This window comes from Magnolia sinica, chromosome 19 (genome assembly GCF_029962835.1).
Source record: "Magnolia sinica isolate HGM2019 chromosome 19, MsV1, whole genome shotgun sequence".
NCBI lineage: Eukaryota > Viridiplantae > Streptophyta > Magnoliopsida > Magnoliales > Magnoliaceae > Magnolia > Magnolia sinica.
Window position 1 is genome coordinate 20,713,632 of NC_080591.1, and position 25,844 is coordinate 20,739,475.

At 41.1% G+C, this 25,844-nt stretch overlaps 1 protein-coding gene across 1 annotated transcript in view; it reads left to right on the top strand.

Moving 5' to 3' along the window:
• The first annotated feature begins 7,641 nt into the window (after nt 1-7,641).
• Nucleotides 7,642-25,844, top strand: part of LOC131235672 (sorting nexin 1) — a 54,110-nt gene continuing 35,907 nt past the window's right edge. Inside the window, exons 1-3 of the mRNA XM_058232953.1 lie at nt 7,642-7,795; nt 7,907-8,041; nt 19,468-19,603. Of these exons, the coding sequence (XP_058088936.1) occupies nt 7,784-7,795; nt 7,907-8,041; nt 19,468-19,603 (283 nt within the window). The 5' untranslated portion in view covers nt 7,642-7,783. The remainder of the gene's footprint in view (nt 7,796-7,906; nt 8,042-19,467; nt 19,604-25,844) is intronic.

Below are 25,844 nucleotides of genomic sequence, written 5' to 3' on the forward strand. Positions count from 1 at the left end.
AACTGTTTTATTTTCCGATTAGGCTGACCATAGTGCTCAGATCCTAGTTGTGTTATCTAAGTCATCATGATTTTGGAACATTAACCTATGTGTGGAACTTTAAAGCTTGGGTGTTATTTTTTTCAGTTGAATTACATCCATTCAAAAATCCTAAAATTAAATCATCAGATTAATTTTTATTAGTCAGTTTGTTTTGCATTTGATTTTTTTCTTCTCACAATTCATCTCACCGTGGGATCGACTTTGTATTCACGGGATACTACTTACGAACCTCTACACTTGGAGGCAAGCAACCATGTATATAAGTCATCCATATGGTTCGTGAGGTCATTCATAGTGGGTGATCTGAAATTCTAAGAACATTAACATAATCCAAAGCTTTTGTGGCCACTTGAATATTTCAGTGGCGGAAGCTTAATCCTAACCTTTTCCTATCGTGTGGCCCACTAGAAGTTTGGATCAATATCATTGCTAGGTCTATGTTGTAACATAATCTAGAAAAACTGATGGCCGGGATAGATTTATCCAAAACATTATGGTGGGTGCCACCTAGACATGTTACTACTTTTTAATACTCATGTGACCCCATTTTTGTAATTTGCAGAGGATGGGACTTTTAATTCTTTAAATTAAATAGAGTTTGGGCGCCGGTTGGCTACTGAACCAGACGGTAACTATTCTTGCTACTGATGTCACATCACCACGTTCTTTGAGCCCACCATGATGTATGTGTTGTATCCACACCATCCATCCATTTGGAGAGATCATTTTAGGGAGTGAGCAAAAGAATTAGGCAGATCCAAAGTTCAAGTGAACCCCACCATAGAAAACAGTAGGAGGTGACTGCTACTGTTGAAACCTTCCTTGGGCTGACCATGATGCTTATCTGAGATTCAACCTTTTTATAAGCTAGAAAAGACGTGGAATAAGGTAAAGGATAAACATTAGCTTGATCGAAAGCTTTCGTGGCCCAAAGAGGTTTTTATGGTAGGCATTCAATTTCTATTGTTTTCTATGGTGGGGTGCACTTGAAATTTGGATCTTTCTCACTCTTTGCATTATGCCTTAAAATGATATCACGAAATGGATGGACGGTGTGGATACAATACATACATCATGGTGGCACCTATGGAAAGTGGTGATGTCATTCCATTAGGGGAGCAAAGAAAAGAAATGAGTTGAAAATAACGTTTACCCCTTATTTGATCGAGTGGGTGCACCGGCAAACGGAGAGAGCCGTCTAACGGAACTCCAAAGAAAATTGCATTAATTGTGAGGGAACACGCTCAGGGCATTTAACCAACTGAATTTCACCACGTCACTTCAGTAGCATTTTGGCTACTGAAGCGTTCAGCATCCAATCCGCTCCCATCCTCTGAGGTGGGTGGGACCCTGATTGTGGGGCCAACCTTGATGTATGTGATTACATACACACTGTCCATCTTTAAGGCATGATAATAAATGAAGCGATTCAAATCTCAAATCTACCGTAGTACAGATAGGAAACAGTGGTAATCGACTATTAAAAACTTCATGTAAGCCATACAAGCTTTGGATCAAGATGATATTTGTGTGGTCTCATCATCTAGGTCTTTGTGACCTTATCAACAGGTTGGACGGAAAATAAACATTTCAGTGGAATCTAAAGTTTTTAATGGTGGGGATTCAATCATGGATGTTTCTTGTGGTGTGGTCCTTCTAAGATTTAGGTCACTTTCGTTTTTGGGATAGTGCCCTAAAATGAGCTGTTAAAATTGTTGGACGGTGTGGATTTAAGGTACATACATAACTGTGAGCCCCACAGACAGGTGTCCCACCTAACTCGGTGGATCGGGGATCTACCGAAGCCGCGCTAGAGTCTGTGACGACTGAAGTTTGAGTTTTTTATGAACGTATACCCCACTTTTCACCCACTGTCTTTTCTGTGCAACTCAAACTTTACTTTCCCAAACTAATACCCTAATGTAGGGATACACCACCATTAGTGGATGAAAATACCTCTTGCTTATAATTTGCATTCCTTTCACTCATTTACACCCCAAAAAACGTAAGAACGCATCTATATGAAAATATCCCTTCTTTTTACTCATTTTCTTCCTAAAATCTCCATTGAATCTCCATACACTATCATTATACATTTGCCATCCATCTTCCATTTTCCTCAGGGCTACATTCATTCCCTTAAACTAGATGCATCGATAAACATAGAATCTTGAAGGCTTTTCTCCATAAATTGTGTTTCACTTCAATGTACTCTTCTTCTTATTCTTCAACATGGATTTCATTGATATGACGGTTGTGGGAGGTAAGCATGTTTAAAATATGAATAATTTACCGAGATCTCAAGCAATTCCACGTATAAATTTATAAAGCTGATTGAGAAATCGGCGAAATACATGCTCAAATTCACTGGAACTCGGGCAACCTCATGAATTTCTCTGTCAAATTGCCTGAGTTCTCAGTCAATTTCATTAAGTTATCAATCAATTTCACCAGCTTCTTGGTCAATTTCACTAAGTTATCGATAATTTTCATGAAGTTCTCGGTCAATTTTATGAAGTTCTCGATCAATTTCATGAATTTCTCGCTCAATTTTGATAAGTTGTTCTTAATTTTGATAAGTTCTTAGTCAATTTCATGAAGTTTTCGGTCATATTCGTGAAGTTCTTAGTCAATTTCATGAATTTTTCGGTCATTTCGTAAAGTTTTTGGTCAATTTTATCCGGTTCTCAGTTAATTTCATGATGTTCTAGGTTAATTTTATTCAGTTCTCGGTCAATTTCAAGCAATTTTCGGTCAATTTCAAGCAATTTTCGGTCAATTTCAAGAAGTTCGTAGTCAATCTCATGAAGTTCCCGGTCAATTTAATAAATTTCTCAGTCAATTTTATGAAGTTCTCGGTCAATATCACTCAGTTCTCGGTCATTGTCATGAAGTTCTCGATAAATTTTCATAAGTACTTAGTCAATTTAATAAATTTCCGGTCGATTTCATCGAGTTCTCGGTCAAATTCAACGGCTTAGAACTCAATTTCACTTAGTTTTCGATCATTTTCATTACATTCTTTTCTTGGTCAATTTCACTCAGTCGTTGGTCATTTTCATTACGTTCTCGGTCAATTTCAACGGCTTAGAACTCAATTTCACTCAGTTCTCAGTCATTTTCATTACGTTCTTGGTCGATTTTATTCAATTATTGTTTATTTTCATTACGTTCTCAGTCAATTTCATTTAGTTTTCCGTCAATTTAGTGGTCATTGAAATACACCGATAAGTTAGCCATATTGACCGAGAACTTCATGAACTCCCTGCAATTGATTGAGAACTTGAAAAATTTGACCGATAAGTCGGTCATATTTTGACCTAGTACACTGGTAAATTTCCTATTACTTGGTTAATTTCACCTTATAGATGTGAATATGTATTCAACGAGTTCTATCTTATAGTTTAATCCTATTATGTAATGATTCGATGCGAATGTATCATTGTATTTGTTTTAAGAAAATGGTTCGAAATTATTGTATGCTCTTATGGCGGGGAGTTACTAAGTGAAAACAATCGATACATGTATAAAGGTGGAAAGTCGAAAAGTATTGTTGTGGGCGTTGAGACTACATGTGAGGAGCTTTTATCTAAAATGTATAGGATTATGAAAAGTACGTCAAAGGATTATGATATTAGGTTGAAAGTACCGTACCCTTGCTCAAACCAATCAATCCCTTCAACTAAAATTGAAGACGACGAAGATGTGTGTTCTTGGCAACATAGTCCGAGCATTCAGATAAATACATCCCTTTAATCATCCAGACAGTGCAACGCATTAATGAGACAATACACAAAGACCCCTCGTGGCTTATAATGGTGTTGAACATGACACCTTATCAGTTGGAAGTTTGGATGAGGAACATGGCATGAAATATGAATATATGACATTACCATCACAAGTTTCTTTAAGTAACGCTCCACTTCTCGAGCCACTCCAAACGTCAAACTTCATGACTAGTCAAGTGAGCTAACTAGGTGACCTTAACCTCATAAGTGAATATACGGCATCGTCTTTATCTACAAGAGTAGATTTACCTTCATCATCCAATGCCAAATATGTACGGGGAAGCGAAGTTTCACGCCCAAGTAGGCTCTAACATCATACTTCATCACTGGTCAAGTTAATATGACTTTCGAGGATGCTGCATTCACCAGTGTCTTTCGATAATATAGTTTAACCAATATTTAGGTTACTTTCATTCTTGTGATCCTGTCCTAAAATAATATGTTAAAATGGTTGGATGGTGTTGATTTAAGTTACATACATAACGGTTAGCCTCCCACCCAACTCGATGGATCGGGGATTACCGAAGCCGCGCTATGGGACGACTGAAGTTTCGTAACCGCATGCGAACCTCTCTCGGATGCACCTTTACACGGTAGACACGTGATGACATTACATCTATTTAGGACATCTGAACCGTTCACAAGATGGGTCTCACCACGAAAGAATATTTGGCATGAAAATGGACCCGCGTATTAATAAATAAAGTTACACGTGCATGATTAATTTGGACGGTTTTCGAGTCCTTTTAAATCATCCGTGGTTTTGTATAGGGATGGCCCACCTGATCACTAGAATGATCTTCACGCCAGATCATCTCCAAAGTGGAACTCCCACCGTATACAGCAAATGGGTCCCACATGCTGGCGCATGCATTGCGTGGAAGAGTGCGTTGATGGAGCGACCTTGCGTGGGGCTTTATTTTTATTTTTATTTTTATTTTTTATTTTTACACACGCATACACACACCACGCACGCACGCCGTAGTGGAATTTCACCACCTATGAGTACTCGAACCCTTGACCCGGTGTTGAAACTCCGGAGAGTCTGTCTACCACCCGAGTAAGTGTTAGGACCCAGTCCTTGCGTGGGGCTAAAGAGGCATTATAACCTCTTCTTGTGTGCATGATTCCGTACATGTGGAGCAAGTTTCTAGGTGATCCAAACCGTTGATCTGATAAGATGGAAGTAGATGTAGGATACTCTGAAATCCTTTAGTATCAGAAGATCCCAACTCTTCAATCACTGGCCCACGAAAGGATGGCCATGGAAAAAGGTCCATAAGTTCAATGATCAATAGGTTTAAATTCTCCAGTCTGGTGGTTTTATAGCTATTCTCCATCCACAGTGAGGCCATTCGAATAAACGGTTTGGATGATTGAAACACGTCCCCATATGTACGAAATTATGCGTGTACCAAATGGACGCGGATTGTGTGGTGGGTCCTAGCGTGACGTATGTACTTTATCCACTCTGTCCATCCATTTTTTTCAGCTCATTTTATGCATGAAACCAAAATTGAAGTATATCTGAAGCTCGAGTGTACCACATCACTGAAAATGGAGTGGATAATAACGTCCACCATTGAAACCTTCCTAGAGCCCACGACAATGTTTATTTATCATTCAAAACCTGTTCATAAGACCCCAAAGACTTGGATGAATGAATGAAAACACAAATTTCATCTTGATTCAAAACTTTTGTGGCTCTTAAGAAGTTTACAATTGTAGAAGTTCAATTCCCACTATTTCTCGTGGTGTGGTCCACTTGAGCATTGGATATACCTTTATTTTGTATCATATTATAAAATGATCTGAAAATATGGGTGGATTGTGTGGATAAAACATATATATCAGAGTGGGCCCCATAGAGTCTTCACACCACGGCAGGGAGTGGCAAGCACCTCACCATTAGAGGTGTACACGAACCAAATTAGCTCAGTTAGCTTGCTCGTCTCAACTTGAAAAAGCTCAATTCGGCTCGATTCAAAGTTGAGTTTGAGTTGAGTTGAGCTGATTTTTTTAACTTGAAAATCAGTTCGAGTCGAGTTCGAGTTGGCCCTAGCTCGACTCAACTCGGTTGAACCCAGCTCCAGTCAAACTCAGGTTGAATCAATTCAATGACTCAATTACTATGATATTGATGTTGCTCATCAAGTGTTTGATGAAATGACTCCACGAAGTATGGCGGGTGGCATGGAAGGTATGTATATAAAACAAATATATTTTTTTTCTTGATTTTTATGTTGCTTAGAAAGTGTTTGGTAAAATATTTGAAAAACCTTTGCTAGTGTTTTACGTACAGTGGGTTTTTGAAGGTGTAGTTCTGGTTCTCATGAAAATACTGCATAGATGAACTTGGCTCGAATTGTTTCAAGTTGCTGACCAAAATGAGCTGAGCTGGCCAGCTAGGCTCAAGGACTGAGTCCATCCGAGTTCAAGTTGAGGTCAGCTAGTGGCCGAGCCGGTTCGATTGGATGTACACCCCCACACAATTCGCGTCCCTCACAAACCGGCGGTGTACTGGTTTTGGGGATGAGGGGACCTTCAACGTACCGGAGTTGGACTAGTTTACCACCATTTTACGGATGGAAATGATTCTTCAACGGCACACAAGGATTGATAATTCATTCCAATCATACTGATGACCCATTTATGGATTGACCATATACAAATCATTATATTGCGCTGAGAAGATAAAGTAATATCTGAGATCACCTTTTACATCTGGACCATTCACTATTTTACTTCAATCCATCCATTTGCTAGCCATCAATTGGATGGTTAGGATTTCTTGATTCGTGTAGTCTCAACAAATGCTCATGTCCCTGACAATCTGGATGGTCTAGATGGCTGTACGTGAGTTCCATGGCACCACATACGAAGATGAATCACCACCACCCTAATCGCGAACTATCACAGGAGTAGATCTATCCGTCAGGAAGCATTTTGTCTGTGGGCGCGGATTGAGTGTCACCCGGGTGACAGCTTAGTGGGTGTTACCCTTACAGTAGGGCCCACCTTGATGATATGTTGTATATCCACTCCGTCCATCTATTTTTTCATCCCATTTTAGTTCTTATAATCAGAAATTAAGCATTCTAAAATCTCAGGTGGACCACACCACAAGAAACAGTGATGATTGAATGTTCACCATTAAAAAATTCCCAAGGCCCACTCTAAGCAGATCCTTAATGTTTATTTTCCATCCAACCTGCCGATAAGATTAAAAAATCATGATAAAGGGAAAATACAAAGTTTGTATTGATCCAAAACTATTGTGGACTACAAAAAACTTTTAATAGTTATTTCCCACTTTTTTCCAGTGGTGTGATCCACAATAGATTTGGATATGCTTAATTTTTGGATTAAAGTCCTTAAATGATCTTAAAAAACGGATGGACGGCGTGGATATGAAACAAATTCATCAAAGTGGGCCCCACACGGTAAGGGTAACACCCACTAAGCTGTTACCCGGGTAACAGCTAATCCGCTCCCTTTGTGGAATTACCGCAGCGCACCAGCAGATAATAAACACTGACTTTCGTAAGTCGCGACTCGGGATCTAGCGCCCACTGGGGCCCACGCGCTGAGTGGTCCAATGATCAGAACCGTCCGTGTTTTGTAATCTATGCTTACAAGCCATTCTAAGAATTTGTTATGAAACCGAGCATCGCGACCATCACTATCTCTACATGAATTTTGAAAAATGAAAAGGAAGTTTTCGATGTCCCGCATGGATCATCACAGATGCGTAATTATATGGACGGTTCAAACCATCGGACCATCTCTGCACGTGGGCCCGGTTACTCGCAACAGACGCTTGAACCTGAGTCGCGACATACGATAAACGAACTCGAGAGGAAGAAACAAGTGTTCTAAAAGCCAAGACTTCTCTCCTTCCTTTCTTCTTCTTCATCGATCCATTTGAAAGAAAAAAGAAGAAGAAAAGCGACATGATTTCGACGGTAATTACGATACTGCCATCCATATTCTCCTCCTGCATTCGTATCTGCATGCTAGAATCCAGGGACTGAAATGGAAATCTCTCTGTTTTTTTTTGGTTTTTTGTTTTCCAGCAGAGAAGCCTTTCAGGGTCATTACAAAGCCCTAGATCTCCTTCAACACAGCCGTATTTATCTGTTTCCGTAACTGACCCTGTCAAATTGGGTAATGGCGTCCAAGCATACATCTCCTACAGGGTTATCACCAAGGTTATTATCGTAATTTCTCATATCCATTTCTTTTTCCCCTTTTTTGATTTAAAAAATACTCAGAAATCTCTGCGCTTTCCTCCAGCTTTCTATCCGTTATTCAAAGCTCTTGGAATCGGCATTAGGGTTTTATCGTTAGTTTAATCAACGATCTGGACCGTCCATTTTGATCGGAGTGCTATTCATGGGCATCTGATGAGTAGTATTTGGAAATTGGACAGTCTATTTAGGTCTAATCGACAACTTGAACCGTCTGTTCGCCTATCTGGGTTGAGGAAGGCAGGGATTTATTTAGGGTTCGTTTGGATGCCTGTAAATTTTGTAGGTGGTAAATGATTTACAGCCTGTTGTGTTTGGCTTTAAGTTGTAATATGTTTACAGGTAAATAGTTTTCTGTGTTTGGATACCCTGTAAATTGTTTTGAGGGATTTCACTGGCAGCTAAAAGTTCAAGATTATAGCTATTATGCTTTAAATGATTTGTAGGCATTGTTTAGAGTATCCCCGATATTATTGAAATATCCCCGATGTTATCCAAATATCCTTGATATTATTTGTATCTCCAGCCCGGCGATGCTGATAACACTGGTAGTAACGCAGGGGCATTTTCACACTGGGCTCGAGTGGGGTGGCTTGTGGGATGCAGGGGCACACTCGGGGTGGGTGGCCCGTGTGAGGCGAAACCCATGTGAAGTAGGGCCACGAGGGGGGGTTCGGCTGAGGACCTAACCCATGAGATGTGGGGCCTGGGCTATAAGATAAATGGATTGATTCACCACGCTCTATCAGTTCGAGCTTTTAGAGCGAGTGGTTAGTTGTCCTGCGTCAGGTAGTCTCAAAAATTCTAGGTATCAACGATATATTGCTAAGTATCGCCAATGTATTGATATCACCAGTATTTTTGACTGTGTAAATTCCAAGTGTTGCTTGTATTTCCAATATATTGACAATATTTCAATAATATCTCTAGCGTATTGATATCGCAGAAAAAAATGTTTATCAAAAAAATTTTCATTTCAATTTTTATTTTTATTTTTTTATGGGCGCATGGTTATATGCAGTGTGTAAATAGTCGGCGATAATATCGATCATATCGTGATATTATTGTTATCACAACATGGGCGATATCGGGACTATAGTTTTTCGTTTCCTTTCTAGTTGGCGACGATTTCAAATATTGTGTTGTCGATATTTTGAAATATCGATGGATGGTTGAGTTGATTTCTTGCGACAATACATGTTTTTTTAGGCCCCCATTAAACGAAAACTTATTATGTGTGCATTTTTTTTTTGCAATTTTTTCATTCCTAAATATGCAAATATGTTTATTTTAGCATCTAGTGAAGTTTCGCTGAAAAATTCCACCGTTTTCCCCATGTTTCCCCAATGTTTCCCCATGTTTCTAGTTATCGGCGATAATATTAATGATATTGATATTGTTTCTGTATCCCAGGCCAACGAAACTTGTAGCAATACCGATAGTTCGAACATTGTTTGCAGGTAAATGAAATCACAACTTTTTAGAGGGATTTCATTTGCAGCTAAAAAGCTGTAAATGATTTGCAGCCTGTAAATTTACAGGCATTTTTCAACATCCAAACACTGCTTGTAAATTATTTACTTGTATTTCATTTACAACTAGCCCAATTTATAGGCATCCAAATGACCCATAGGGTGTGTTTGGTTTTCTAATTCCATAATAAATGAGCCATCACTATCATTTCAAGGTGTTTGTTTAAACAAGAATTACGACTCATAAATCGAGAGTTAAATACACTTTCAAAGGAAACATGTAAATAAAATTATAATCATTATGTTTTTATATTATAAAACTATCATTTTTATAGTGATGTTTGGGAAAAACAAACAATGGTAGCAAACTTATCATTGCAGTCAAATATAGGTAATGTCACCGCACGCTTACAGGAGTAAGTAATCATTACCCATTTCAAGCCAGTTACCGTTGTAATTGGAAAAACAAACATGCCCCTAGGGAAGAAATATTACCTTCTCCCATATCTGACGGAAGGAGATTCCCAGATGTACTCCCTTGCATGAGGGGGTCATAAGACCGTCTTTGGTTATGGGGGAGAGTCTTCTTTGTAGCTTTGTATTTCTTCATCTTTGGTTCTAGTCAATCTCTCATCATCATCATCATCTAAGCCTTATCCCAATTAGTTGGGGTCGGCCACATGAATTCCAATTAAGTCATCTCTCCTCTTGGTATTAAAATAAAAAAGAAAGAAAAGAACAAAAAAGAAACCTTGACCTCAGTGTTATATTCACTTCGGTTCATCACCTCTATCGTAAACCCAAACTTCAAGAAATGGTCATTTGATTCTTTGCTTTCCAATTAAGAATGCATTATATTATTAGGCTAATCCACATTGGGGACTTAGGTTTGTTTCATTTGCATAGTACACAAGCATTTGGGTCCTAGATGATCACGCATCTGTCTGTGAAAGTGGAGTATGTTGACTGTCCATCATCAGATGACCGCACTACCTGCTATTAAGAAAAGCTGCATGCGTGATCTTCAAATGAGTCTATTATCATTAAAGGACACTTGTTTACTCAAATGGCCAGCTGTCCATCGAAGGCTATACTTGTTATCTTTAATGGCCAACTGTCCATCAAGGGCTAACATTTGCTAATGGCCAGCTCTTCATCGCGCGGTCCACCGATCAATGCTCCATTGCCATGCGGCTCACTGATCGGCGTTCCATCGCCAAGTGGTTCATGCACTTGGGCACCCCATCATCAGATGGTGTGTGCTTCCCAATCAGATGGATCATTCTCCTGCATTCAGGCACCCCATCATCTGATGGTCTGTGCTCCCCTTGTTAGATGGATCGTGCTCCTCATCCATTGGCCAGTATTCACTGTTTAGTGAGCAATATTTAGAGCCTACATTCACTGCCAAGGAGATGGGTAGGTTTACTATTTTATAAGATAGCTTAATCTATCAGTGCTCAATGTCCTGGGAATGGAGCTGTGCTTACCATTCAGAATGCAGCCCAGGGAGTTGTGATCATTCATTGCCTACTGTACATTATTCTTTTGTTTATTAGGGATCATGCTCACCTGTGCTTACCCTCGCTTTATCGAGTACGGGGTCTAGAACTAGTTGGGCACATGCAAGGGGCATGGCCATGCATTGACTCATCACCATCTTGCCTTAGAGCAACTCTGTGCTTGATGTCCTTACATAGCCTCATGCTGTTACCAAAGACACAACCTTGTTGATGCAGGACATGGAAAATTAAATATGATATGCAAGATTGCAGGCTTAGATCACACCAATTCAGAAACAATCACACAAATTCCACATCCCACATGAAAATCCAAACATTCAATGAAAGGGGAATCTATGCGGGTCCAAGCCGACACAGGCTAGGACTGGACCAATAAAATTATAAACCAAACAATGTCAAAGGGAAATAAAATCAACTACTCATGCATAAAAATCAGTCCCTAATCTAAGAGATTCCCTAATTTCAATTCAAGGAACCCTAAGGTGATAAAAAGGGGCAAATCAATTAGGGATCATGTAATATAGGGTTAGGATTCATGAAAAAATGACTATGAGAGGATAAAAGAGGATAAAAACCTGAGCCAAAAGATGATCCCACGTGTGGACAACAACAATGGCCCAAACGGACGTGCGTGTGATCCAGGCCGCACGTGTGTGGGGCTCACTATTCAGAAAAAGGCCACCTTGGCCCTGGTCGGCCAGGGATGGACTCCAAAACCTCTAAATTTCAGCTTGATCCGATGTACGGTTTGTGCGTGGTGCTCCGCCGAAGTTTCAGCTCGTCTGCGGGCCGAAATCTGGAAACCTGCTTCAATGAAGAAATCTGATGCAACAAAAGGACAAATTCAAAGTACGGATGGTGGGGGAAGATGGAAAAAAAAAGATGATGGAAGATGGGGGTGAATTGGGATCGATGTGGCTTCGCACCACGGTAGTTAGCCATTCGAAAAGGGAGGGCTTCGCACCCACTTTTGAATTCTTCCACAACTCACGAAGAGAGCAGAAAAATAAAGCAGGAATTTTTTATTAACTTCAATGAATGAAAAGAACTACAAAGGGTGCCTATTTATAGGGAGAACCCTATACCCAAAAACTCGCACCATGTGCGGCACCTATTACTTGGCGATGAAGTAAACTAAAATAAAAACCAAACAAGGAAATCTAAAACGTTCACGATGTTCTAAATAATAACAATAAGCAAAACTTAAAATATAAAACCAATCCGACGAGTGGGCCACGATCATGAGATCCCATGGTGGGCTTTTCTTGACTATCGGGCCACTTTTCTGAACCAAAACTTGTCTTCTAGCTAGGAGGCCCTCCCTGGACGTCGTCATCGAGCCAGATCGATGGTGGGGTCCTCCTTCTGCGTACGTACGTGCGTAGGGGTGGTGGTGTGCGGGCGTGCGTGTGCACGATGTCCTCATCAACTCTCCCCGGCTGCGAAGATTTCGCCACTGGCGAAATAAAACTCCTGAACCGCTCTAGGATGTCTGGATCAAGTCTCTGAAGCTTCTCCTCAGTGAGCCACGCGCTGTCCGAAGTTGGGCATGACTTCCATTTAACTAGGTATTTCTGAAACCCGCCATCCGACGTGGAAATCATCTCATGGTCCAAGATATCCTCTATTTCCTCTCTGGGTGTGTGAAGGCTAGGTATGGGAGGCAGAGGCTGGGATGAAAGGTCGGGAAGATGCCATGGATCAAAGGGTAAGGTTGGGACATCAGGATGGGTGGGCGAAGGGCTGGACAAAGTATCAGTGGGTCCCTGAAAAGCAACTAGATCCTCCACGTTGAATGTGGAACTAATTCCCATGGAAGGTGGAAGATCTACCTCATACGCATTGAGACCGTTTCGCTTTATAATTTTGAAGGGCCCAGCGCTACGCGCGTGTAACTTACGAACGGCCCCTGGAGGGTACCGCTCGGGCCTGATACGGACCATCACAGAGTCCCCAATATTGAACTCTTTGAAACGTCTATGTAGGTCTACAGAAAGTTTGTAATGCTCATTACTAGTAGTGATCTTTCGCCTGATTTCTTGATGCAATGAATGTATGTGATGCGCAAAAGACTCTGCAGACTCTGATGGCCTATGAGACAATGACATGGGGATAAGATCAATAGGTTTCCTAGGCTTAAACCAGTAGCGACTTCAAAAGGACTTAGACTGGTGGACCTTACAGAACTATTGTATGCAAACTCGGTATGGGTAGTACGGCGTCCCATGTCTGGTATGCTCCCCACTAAACATCGAAGTAAACTCCCTAGGCTCCTATTAACCACCTCAGTCTGGCCATCGGTCTGAGGGTGGTAAGCAGAAGAAAACTGGAGCCTAGTATTCATCATGTGCCATAGTGTCTTCCAAAAGTAACTCATAAATCTCATGTCACGGTCAGACACTATGGTTTTTGGTAACCCATGCAGTTTGACAACCTCACTAAAGAATAGCTTGGCAACATGAGAGGCGTCGGAGGTCTTAGAACAAGGAATGAAGTGGGCCATTTTAGAGAAACGGTCCACGACAACGAATATGGAGTCATGCTTTCGAATAGTCTTTAGAAGTCCAAGCATGAAGTCCATACTGATGTCCTGCCAAGGGATGAATGGGACTGGCAAAGGTGTATATAATCCTGTATTCTGTTTCCTTTGCTTTGCCAGTTGACAAGCACAACATTGCCCTATAATTTTAGCCACGTCCCGCTTGAAGCTTGGCCAATGAAATCTATCCTCCACTAGGGCAATGGTCTTGTCACGACCAAAATGACCTGCAACCCCCCCTGAATGTAACTCTCAGACAAGAAAATCGCAAAGGGAGGTGCGTGGTATGCACAAGCGGTCACTCCTAAACAAATATCCGTCCAAAATCAAATACTCACTGTTAGCTCCTGATGGACTCTCTAATAAAGACGTATACACAACTCCAAAATCTGGACACTCAGAATACTTTTCTTTGATGCGCTCAAGGCCCGTAACTTCAACGTTCATGGAGTTGAGTAATGCGACTCGACGACTCAACGCGTCGGCAGGCTTATTCTCTACACCGGCCTTGTGCTTAAGCACAAAAGTGTACTCTTGAAGGAATTGAACCCATTTAGCGTGCCTGGGGCTTAATTTCTTTTGAGAGTTCAAGTATTTTAAGGCCTCGTGATCTGAAAACAAGACGAATTCTTGCGGTAATAGGTAATGTCGCCAATGGCGTAGTGATTGCACTACCGCGTAGAATTCCTTATCATAGGTGGAATATCTTTGCTTCGCCTCATTCAGTTTCTCACTAAAAAAGGCGACAGGGTGCCTTTCCTGGCTAAGTACTCCCTCTATGCCGACTCTTGACGCGTCACATGCGACTTCAAAAGCTTTTGAAAAATCTGGAAGTCGCGTAACTGGAGCTTCGGTCATCTTGACCTTTATCTCCTTGAAGGCCTTCGAGGCGGCCTTTGTCCATTGAAACTCTCCCTTTTTTATGCAGTCCTTGATGGGAGCCACAATGGAACTGAAGCCTCGAATGAACCGCCTATAAAAGGTGGCTAAGCCATGAAAGCTGCGCACCTCATGAATATTGCGGGGTTCAGGCCAATTAGCGATGGCCTTGACCTTCTCGGGATCCGCCGATACGCCCTTAGCTGACACAATAAAACCTAAGAAGATCATACTACTAGACAAGAACGCGCACTTCTTTAGGTTGGTGTACAACTTCTCGGCCCTAAGGATCCCACAAACCTGCCTCAAATGGTTGAGGTGTTGCTCCTTAGTCATGCTATAAATCAAGATATCATCAAAGTATACGACCAGGAACTTCCCCATGAAGGGTCTCAACACTTGGGTCATCACACGCATGAAAGTGCTTGGGGCATTAGTTAACCCAAAAGGCATAACTAGCTACTCATATAGCCCATCCTTCGTCTTGAAGGCCGTCTTCCACTCATCACTAGGGCGTATACGGATTTGGTGATACCCACTTTTGAGGTCGATTTTTGAGAAGATAGTAGCATTAGCTATCATATCTAGCATGTCATCAAGACGCGGTATGGGAAATCGATACTTGATTGTAATTTTGTTGATGGCCCTACTATCAACACACATCCTCCATGTGCCATCCTTCTTAGGTTTAAGAAGGGCGGGCACGGCACACGGACTCATGCTCTCTCGAATGAAACCCTTCTCTAGGAGTTCATCAATCTGCCTCTTCAACTCAGCGTGCTCCTTCGGGTTCATTCTGTAATGTGGGAGGTTTGGTAGAGTTGCCCCAGGGATTAAATCAATGGCATGCTGTATATCCCTCATAGGGGGAAGCTCATTCGGTAAATCATCAGGAAAAATATCACGAAACTCATGTACTACCTGAATGGCCTCAGTGGGCAACTCTACGCTAGTCTCCGGTACACTTTTCCTAGCCACAAGGGCGTATATCATCGAGTCCACCTCCGTCTCTCGCTCAAAGTCTTTGGCATTCAAAATATGGAGCGGTTTGGACTTGGACTTCAACTCCACTTCTTTTGGGCCGCTCACACCACTCTGTGTGGTGAACTCTTTTCCAGTTGTATTCTTGGGTGGCAGAGGATTTAGCTTGACCTTCTTACCCTCAAACCAGAATGTACACACATTTGAACGACCAAATATGGTAACATCCCTGTCATAGAGCCACAGCCTACCCCAAATGATATGGCCCACATCCATAGGAATAACATAACACCAAATTGTGTCTTTATATTATCCAAACTGAATAGGGACAAGACAACGGTGAGAGATTGGAATAGATGTTTCATCAACCCAAAGAGACTCTATAGGGTTGAGGATGGGCTTCCAACTTCAAACCCAAACGACTCACAGTGTTAGTCGATGCCACGTTGGCACAACTACTACTATCCAAGATCATCTTATAGATCTTTTCCCCACATTTTGCATAAGTGTAGAAGATCGTATTGCGGCGCCAGTCATTAGCGCTCTTGGCTTGAGCCAAAGTGCAACACACACAGTTGCGAGGGTAGCAGACTCTTGCGTTCCCTCTTCCTCATCACTAGGGGTTTCGACTGGCTCATATTCCTCCTCCTCACTATCACTCTCTGGGGGCACTACTTCTACTTGCCCATCAATAAGGAGTACTTTGGTGCCCTCTCTCGTGCCGCACTGGTGAGCAAAGTGACCAAACCCCTGACACCTAAAACACCTAGTGGCCCCACTTCCACGTGAACTAGACCCGACAATCTCTTTACCCTTATCATCCTTAGGTCTGGGCTGAACATTAGGGGAAGGTTTGTTTTGGAATCCCGTGTTAGGTCTAGCCCCAGAGGGGTTGGCCTTAGTACCGGATTCGCGAAAGTCAAACCGCCTTCCCACAGATGCTTTAAGGTATTGCTCGACATCTAACACTAGTTGGTACAACTGTTCGATAGTGTCTATGTCTTTGGCGAGCAATTCTCTCCTAATGTCAGGACGGAGGCCCATTTTAAAATGAGTGAGGGTGAGTACGGGGTCCTCATTAATCTCACAGCGGGTCGAGTACTCTTCGAATTTCTCAATATAGTCAGCAACACTCATGGAACCCTGTCGAAGAGACTGCCACTCCTCAATCAACCGCATGCGATAAGAGAAAGGGAGGTACTTCTCTTTCAACGTTTCTTTCATTTCTCCCCAATGGACTATTGGAAGTTCCCTCGCTCTTTCTTTTTTTCGCTCAACCGTCGCCCAAAACCTCTTTGCTTGACCCACAAGCTTCATCTTGGCGAATCGGATTCGTCGAGCATCCGACATATCATACCACTCAAAATAGTGGTCCATATCCGCCAACCAATCTAAAAAAGCTTTAGGGTCCAAGTGGCCATCAAAAGTAGGAGCATCTACCCTAACTCTCTTGAGGAGTTGTGCATCTGGGTCATATTGATCATGATGTCCCTCACGGGGTGGGTGCACAGGTACGCGCCCATGACCAGCTCCTTGGCCGCCTCCATTCCTTGGTCTAACCTCCTGACCAACTGCCTGAGATTAGGCATCCTCCCCAGTGGTGGGGTTTGCCCTGAAGGAGGCCTCTATTTCTTCAAGGCGTTTATCTATGTGTTGTTCCAAATGCTTATTCAAGGACTCAACTTGCTGGGCTAACTTGGCCACTGTTTCTTGTAGTTGCTCCATGTTTAGTGTGGGGTGCAAACCGAAGCCGCGACCCGTACGTGTGGGCATACACTGACTTGCTCAACCTAAGGACCTGCTATGACAACTATATGCGTCTAAAAACTAAATGACTCTACGAGACTCTATATGAAGGAGACTACACACTGTTACTAAAATTCAGCTATATATGATGGACTGAATGCATGAAGGACTCAAACTAAACCCTAAATATGTTGTGAATTCCCCTACAAGAACCTTAGGCTCTGATACCAATTTGATGCAGGGACATGGAAAATTAAATATGATATGCAAGATTGCAGGCTTAGATCACACCAATTCAGAAACAATCACACAAATTCCACATCCCACATGAAAATCCAAACATTCAATTAAAGGGGAATCTATGCGGGTCCAAGCCGACACAGGCTAGGACTGGACCAATAAAATTATAAACTAAACAATGTCAAAGGGAAATAAAATCAACTACTCATGCATAAAAATTAGTCCCTAATCCAAGGGATTCCCTAATTTCAATTCAAGGAACCCTAAGGTGATAAAAAGGGGCAAATCAATTAGGGATCATGTAATATAGGGTTAGGATTCATGAAAAAATGACTATGAGAGGATAAAAGAGGATAAAAACCTGAGCCAAAAGATGATCCCGCGTGTGGACAACAACAATGGCGCAAACGGACGTGCGTGTGATCCTGGCCGCACGTGTGTGGGGCTCACTATTTAGAAAAAGGCCACCTTGGCCCTGGTCGGCCAGGGATGGACTCCAAAACCTCCAAATCTCAGCTCGATCCGATGTATGGTTTGTGCGTGGTGCTCCGCCGAAGTTTCAGCTCGCCTGCGGGCCGAAATCTGGAAACCTGCTGTAATGAAGAAATCTGATGCAACAAAAGGACAAATTCGAAGTACGGATGGTGGGGAAGGATGAAAAAAAAGATGATGGAAGATGGGGGTGAATTGGGATCGATGTGGCTTCGCACCACGGTAGTTAGCCATTCGAAAAGGGAGGGCTTCGCACCCACTTTTGAATTCTTCCACAACTCACGAAGAGAGCAGAAAAATAAAGCAGGAATTTTTTATTAACTTCAATGAATGAAAAGAACTACAAGGGGTGCCTATTTATAGGGAGAACCCTATACCCAAAAACTCGCACCATGTGCGACACCTATTACTTGGCGATGAAGTAAACTAAAATAAAAACCAAACAAGGAAATCTAAAACGTTCACGATGTTCTAAATAATAACAATAAGCAAAACTTAAAATATAAAACCAATCCGACGAGTGGGCCACGATCATGAGATCCCATGGTGGGCTTTTCTTGACTATCGGGCCACTTTTCTGAACCAAAACTTGTCTTCTAGCTAGGAGGCCCTCCCTGGACGTCGTCATCGAGCCAGATCGATGGTGGGGTCCTCCTTCTGCGTACGTACGTGCGTAGGGGTGGTGGTGTGCGGGCGTGCGTGTGCACGATGTCCTCATCACTTGTGCTCTCCATCTTCAATTTGGATAGAGCTGTATGTTGATCCTCTTCATCTTTCTTTCCACTTTCCTGCCCCAACATTAGTTCAGTTACATGTTGGATACCTTGTACTGGTGGGAAAGTTACATGTGAGCCCCTTCTTGCTTATTTGAGTGATCACTTGGCTTCTGGGCATCCCTAGAGATGCCGCACTCCTTAACAAAGCAGTGCATGCACCTTTATTTGGCTATATGGGATGTGATGTGAAGGCTAATGTACCCTTGATGCTATGGAACTTATCATGCAGACAACCTAGCTCTCCTTGATCTATTGCCTTAGAACTTCTCTCATGTGTATCTTGGCAATGCTGTGGAAATCACATTAATTTCAAAATTAGTCATAACTTGTGTAAATAGGCACGTTTCCTTCTGGACTGGTGCAATGTAAAGTAGATCAAAAGTAGCTCTTTTTGTTAATAGCTTTTTGTTATTACTGGAAGCACCAAAATTTAGAGGTGCATGTTTGTATTTTGGCAGCAACTCTTTCTCTACTTTTCCCTGTTTATCTTCACTGTGCAATGAGGAGTGTGATTAGGCCATTATTCGCATGAGAACTGATCACCTACAGATGGTTGTAGTGAACTTTACGACCTTTTTTACAAGAATTTTCCCTTCATTTATATGTAAGGCCTAAATTGGAAACCACAATGTTTGAAGGCATAAAAAAATGGATGGTATCATTCAGCTGGTTGTAGGTGATCAGCCCTCTTTGTATTCCTTTCTAATACTTTGTATTTTGGAAATTAACTTTTTGGCAGACGAATTTGCCTGAATATCAAGGTCAAGAGAAGATTGTCATCCGTCGTTACAGTGATTTCGTGTGGTTGCGTGATCGGCTTTCTGAAAAGTACAAAGGGATTTTTATTCCTCCTCTTCCAGAGAAGAGTGCTGTAGGTAAATAGTTCATAACTTTTTTTTTTTCATGTGACACCATGTTACATGCCATATTGCCATGACATGTAACCAAGAAAGGATTCAGATGACATGGCCACAAGAGCACAGTCTGGTGCTGGCTATCATGCAAGAAGTTGTGTATTGAGCTCCCCATGTGTTCTCTCATTCCTGGTTAACAAAGTCCCGAAAATGGTTGGAGCTTGAAACCGGTTTCTGTGAGAAGAAAATCCTCCTGCTTTCCAAGCTGTAAGTCTGTTTATTGGGTGGACCATCACAAGATTTGGGTAGAGTCGATTTTCTGCTGCTGATTTTTTTCCCAAAGGTGACACTACTAGGGATTCAACCCTGAGATCACTCACACACAGCTGATTTTCTGCTTCTGATTAACATGCTCAAGTTTGCTGAATTGTATGATGGTTTAGGATCCAGTCTGAGTTCAGTCCATTTAGTTAATGCTGTCAACCCTACAAGAACAAACCCTTGATTTGTGCACTTTGGGATGGATCTGTAGGCCAGTTAGTGGACTATATCTTGGACGAGCCATAGCCCAAAAATTCCGCAGATTGAAAGTTCACACTTATTAACTATCTGATCCATCACCCATTTTTGGATGGTCAGGAGAAGCTTCGAGCAACGGTTGAGGAAAACGCCTTTACTTTATATGGTCAGAGCCAGCCACCATCACCACCATCATCATAGCATTGTCCCAGTTATTTCAAGGAATTATTAATAACAGTCCATCACTGCAATTTCTTTTACCATTGCCTATCCATGAAATGGTCTATCAGTTGTTTACTTGGTTCCGATGGATCTATACATTCGACAATTGTAGTTTAAGGATTGATAGCATCTGATATATGCCACTGGATGAGCACTGGATTCCTCCTCATAATGGCTAATTTCCATTTGTTTCAATTAGTGTCCTTATGTGCATGTGAAATGTTAATTAGAAATGGAAAACTGTTTCAACATTGATATGAAGAGGGAGATGTAATCCGTACCTCAATTTCATCAGCAAAGAATTCAATAAAAAATATTATATTGGACTTCTGAAAACGTTTTATCAAGAAAGAGGCTCCCAAAACCTTGTGCAGCTAAAATATTAAAGAGAAATGCAAAGGTAGTTTGGAGAGTAGTGTGCAAGATTTGTGCCATTCATCAAGTTGATTCGTGTATATGCTTTGATCTAAGATCAGGTTAGTTGGATGATTGGGTGGGTGCATGTGTACGAACAATGGATGTTGAAAATAGTTGATCACTGGTTCACATTTGATGTTAGAGGCTTGGATGTTCAGCACATGTGACATGTTGAAACATGCGGGGAGAGCATCTTAAATCCTCATGCCATCAACAAAAATTCTAGTGTCCTTTATGAGGTTGTTTAAACTAAATACCTTTAGAAAATCTTGTGATATCATGGTTCTTTTATAAAAATGCTTATGGAGGATGAGGATACTACCCATTAACATTTAATTTATGGTAGAAAAGATGAGGCTGAGAGTAAGAGATGTAGAAAAAGGGAGAACAGGAGAGAGAAGAAGAGGAATAGAGAAAAGGGTTTTAGGTTTAAGGGAGATGTTGTGTTGGGCTAAAATCGACTAACACACATCTTTATATTAGCTTAAGAGGAAAAAACATAACATACTCTGCAAGAGTACCAAAGACTATGCACACACATGCGCCCAATTTACTTATATTCCATCTCCTACACACTCATGCACAATTTACTTATATTCCATCTCCTACTTGTCAGTCATACGATAAAGAGCATCTTGACTTAGAGATTTAGTGATCATTCAAAAAAAAAAAGACTTAAGAGTTTTTTTTTTTTTTTTTTTTGTTTTGAAGAGTGATAATGATTTTATTAAGAAGAATCCCCAACAAGCTGGAAAGGAAAAAAATACAAAAAGGATATAAAGCAAAAAACCCCATCAAAGGGAACAAAACAAAAACAGAACAAGCTTCTAAACGGACCACTTCGACAACAGCACCAACGTTCCTGTCAGCACGATGTGTAAGGAATGGGATTGATTGCAAAAGCATCTTCGATATCTTCCCCCCCAAATGGACCACCAAATCTCAGGAAGAGTTAGCCTCCAACTCAAAGAAAGGTGCTTGCTCCCTGCTCCCCCTGAGGGAACAAAAAAGGGATCTCAATCTCCTTATTAGCAACTTTGTCCTGTGTAAAATTAAAATCAACCTCAATGTAGTTAGTATGCTCATGAAGTACTAGATTGCTAGCAATGTGGATCACAGCTTGATTATCATAATATAATGGAATGAGACTCGAAGAAGGATAGCCAAGTTCCTATAATAAGGTTTGTAGCCAAATAAATTCACATGTAGCATGAGCCATCGCCTTATACTCACCTTATGTAGTGAATCGAGCAATAACTGATCGCTTCTTTTCAGGTGACATTTTCCACCCACAAAAGTGCGATACCCTGACATTAGTGGTGTACATCGAGTCGAACTATGTCAAGCTGGCCTTAGCTCGCTCGGCTCGGCCACTAGCTGACCTCAGCTTGAACTCGGCTCGGCTTGGTCCTCGAGCTTGATTGGCCAGCTTGGTTTTGTTTGGTTAGCAACGCGGGCCAGTTCGAGCCGAGTTCGCTTGTGCAGCATTTTCACAAACACTTGGACTGCACCTTCAAAATCTCACTGTATTTAAGACAGCGGCAATGGTTTTATAGGTATGTTATCAAACACCTTCTAAAGCAACATAAAAATAAAGAAACAAAGGGTATTGGTTTCATATACATACCTTCCTTGCCACTAGCCACACTTTGTTGGGTCATTTCATCAAACACTTGCTAAGCAACATCAATATTAATAAAGGGAGGAAGATCGAGGTGAGTGACTGAGAGAGGAGGGAGAGACTAGAGAGAGAGAGAGAGAGGGAGGAATACCGGAAGAGGGGAGCTCGAGCTCGGGTTAGGGTTTAGGGGCGAAAGGGGATAGGGTTCGTGTGGCAGTGCGGGTAAGGGAAAAGGAGTAAAGGCAAAAAGGTTGTAGGTCTTATTTTTATTTTATTTTTTTAAATAAATTTGAAGGGTACATATACCCCTGCACCGAGTCGAGCCGAGTCAAACCGAGTTGAGCCAAGTCAAACCGAGTTGAGCCGAGTTCGAGCTGGATTCGATCCAAGTTGAGTCGAGCTGGGGCAAGCTCGAACTTGTTTCCGAGCTCCAAAAATCAGCTCGACTCGGTTCAAACTCAGCTTCGAACTGAGTCGAGTCGAGTCGAGTCGAGCGAGCCAACTGAGCTAGCTCGCTTCGTGTACACCTCTACCTGACATAGACTGTCAATCATGAAAACTTCCAGCACAATCAACGTCAGAGTAACTAGAAATATGAAGATGACCATGTTGTTGAAAATGTAAACCTTTGCTAAGACCGATTTTAGATAACGAATAATTCAATATGCAACAATATGTGAGTTGTACGATGAGCATGCATAAACTGATTGACAATGCCCATAACATATGAAAGATCAGGCGATGTAATAGTCAAGTAGATGAGTCAGCCAACCAACTGGTGAGTGGTGATACATACTAGGATTAGAAAGCTCTCCATCATTAATGCTAATTTCCTTAGTAACATCCATCGGTGTAGCAACAGGTTTACACCCTAGCATCGTAGTCTCTGACAAGAGATCAAGAACATATTTTCTTTGAGATAACAACAATTCCGGAATTGGACCGAACAAACTCAATTCCAAGAAAATAATGAAGAGTCCCAAGATCTGTGATTCAAATCTTGTCTTGAGGAAGGATTTAAGTACAACAACACTCGTGGTAACATTTTCAGACAACCATTGTTATTCACATAAACAATCAAAACTATAGCTCTAGTGGACTAGTGACAGATAAAAAGAGAATGATCGGCATGATTGCGAACAAACCTAAAGTCCAGAAGAGCATGACTAAATTTGTCAAACCAAGCCCAATGGGACTGCTTGAGATCATAAATAGCTTCTTCAAACAACACACAAGATGTGAGTCACTTGGCAATTGGCACAATGTTCACGTGGCATAGAAAAACTCGGTGGTTGATCCATATAAATTACCTTTGTAAGATTTCCATGTAAGAAAGCGTTCTTTACATCCAATTTGAATAAAGGCCAAGGCAAATTTACTGCCCAAGAAATAAGCACATGAAGGTGTTATGCTTGGTCAAAAAATGTCTCAAAATAATCCGCCATATGTTTGTGTGTAACCCTTGGCGACTAACCGAGCCGTATAACTATCAATGGAACCATTGGGAAGATATTTGATTGTATAAATCCTTCAACATTCAAAAGTCTAATTTCCCTCATGGAAAGAAACTAACTCCTTTTTTTTCTTTCTTTCTTTCTTTCTTTCTTTCAAGGGCCTGCATTTATTCCATCATAGCTTATTTCTTGTCAGGATTACTCAAAGCTTCCTTCAGATTCCGAGGAACAAATGAGGAGGATATGGAAGTTGCAAAATACCTTAAAAATGGTGAAAGATGCTGGAAGGAAACAAAATTATTGATATAATGTTTAGTGCATGAATGGTTTGCATAAGGCAATAAGAAGATTATCGGGAGATTGAGAGAGTGCCTAAAACGCCAGTGGAAGTAGGTGGAATGATGGAGGGTGGTTCAGTGAAGGATTTCTTTTTGGCGTTGGACCGTTGGTACACAGAAAGAGGGTTGGTGGATCTAGAAGAAGTGGGAGCATCATCATCAAGAAAATGGATTGGAAGCGGTATAGAATTACACGACAGATGCTCTCCCTGACTGGTCAGGGGATCATGTAGTGAATATCTTTTAGAAGAGAAGGGATATCCTTAAAGAAGGTGGCATCGACCAATACATTTTTCTTACAGGTCAGCGGATTATAACATGTATACCCTTTCCGAGAATGAGAGTAACCTAAGAAGACACTTTATAGCTCGAGGACTCAACTTATCATTTCTACCATTAAGAATATGAATAAAACAAGTGCACCTAAAGACCGTAGGAGGTAAAGGAAAAGTTTGTCATGTGGATGCAAAATTTTGAAAGAGGTCTTATTCAACGATATTCTAGATGGTATACGATTGATAAGAAAAATGATTGTAAGTATTGCATCATCCCAAAAATATTTACAAATATTCATACCAAGTAGGAGAGTACACGTGACCTCAAGAAAATGACGATTTTTCCTCTCAACAACACTGTTTTGTTGGGGGGTCCTTGGATATGATACCATGGTCCTGCAAAAATGACAAGAAAGCTTTTGACATATATTCACCACCATTGTCAGAATATAGAATTTTAATAGGACATTGAAATTGAATGGTAACTTCATTATAAAAAGCCTTGAACATATCAAACACCTCATGCTTAAATTTCATAAGATAAATCTATATCATCCTAGAATAATCATCAATAAAAGAGATAAGGTATTTATAGTTTGAAGCAGAGTTCACAAGATCAGGACCCCAAACATTAGAATGAACTAACTCAAATGGTTTGGATTTCCTCTCGGATGAACTAGGAGGAAACAGAGTTTGGTGATGTTTAGAAAACTCACACGTATCACAACATAACGACTTGGTAGTTGGAATTTAAGGAAACATGTACTTTAACTTAGATAAAGATGGCTATTCTAAATGATAATGCCATATGGACAAATACTGCATATCCAATGATAGAGCACTGGACACTATCATAGGTGCATTGTCCAAAAAGTAAATCTTCCCATGTGTATGGCTCCCATTAGTTGTTTGCTTCATCTAGAGGCCTTGAAATATGCAGTGATAATAATAAAAAGGTTACACAACAATTTAGATATTTTGTAAGAGTGCTAAAAGATAAAAAATTAAGAGAAAAACTAGGTACATGTAGAATAAACGATAGATGCATGGTGGGAGAAAGATTGATGGAACTAGTTCCAGATATAGGAGACTGGTTACCATAAGCAACAATAACAAAATGTGGCTGACTAGAAGATTGATAAGATTTGAACAAATAAGACTTGCTAGTCAAAAGAGAAGTGACTCCAAAATCAAAGACCTAGGAAGAAGGGGAATATACATGGAGAGCAGTACTTAACTAGACCATAATGGCTTTGGAAGTAGCAGTTGTGTCTTGAACATGAAACTACATAAAGGTATCATAGGCCTATTAGGACAAGGTAATAGAATCACCTAATGTAGACATTACTTGAGGCCCTACAGAAGTTTCTTATGGAGTCTTCTCAGAGTTAAAGGAGGCATTACTAGTTAGAAATG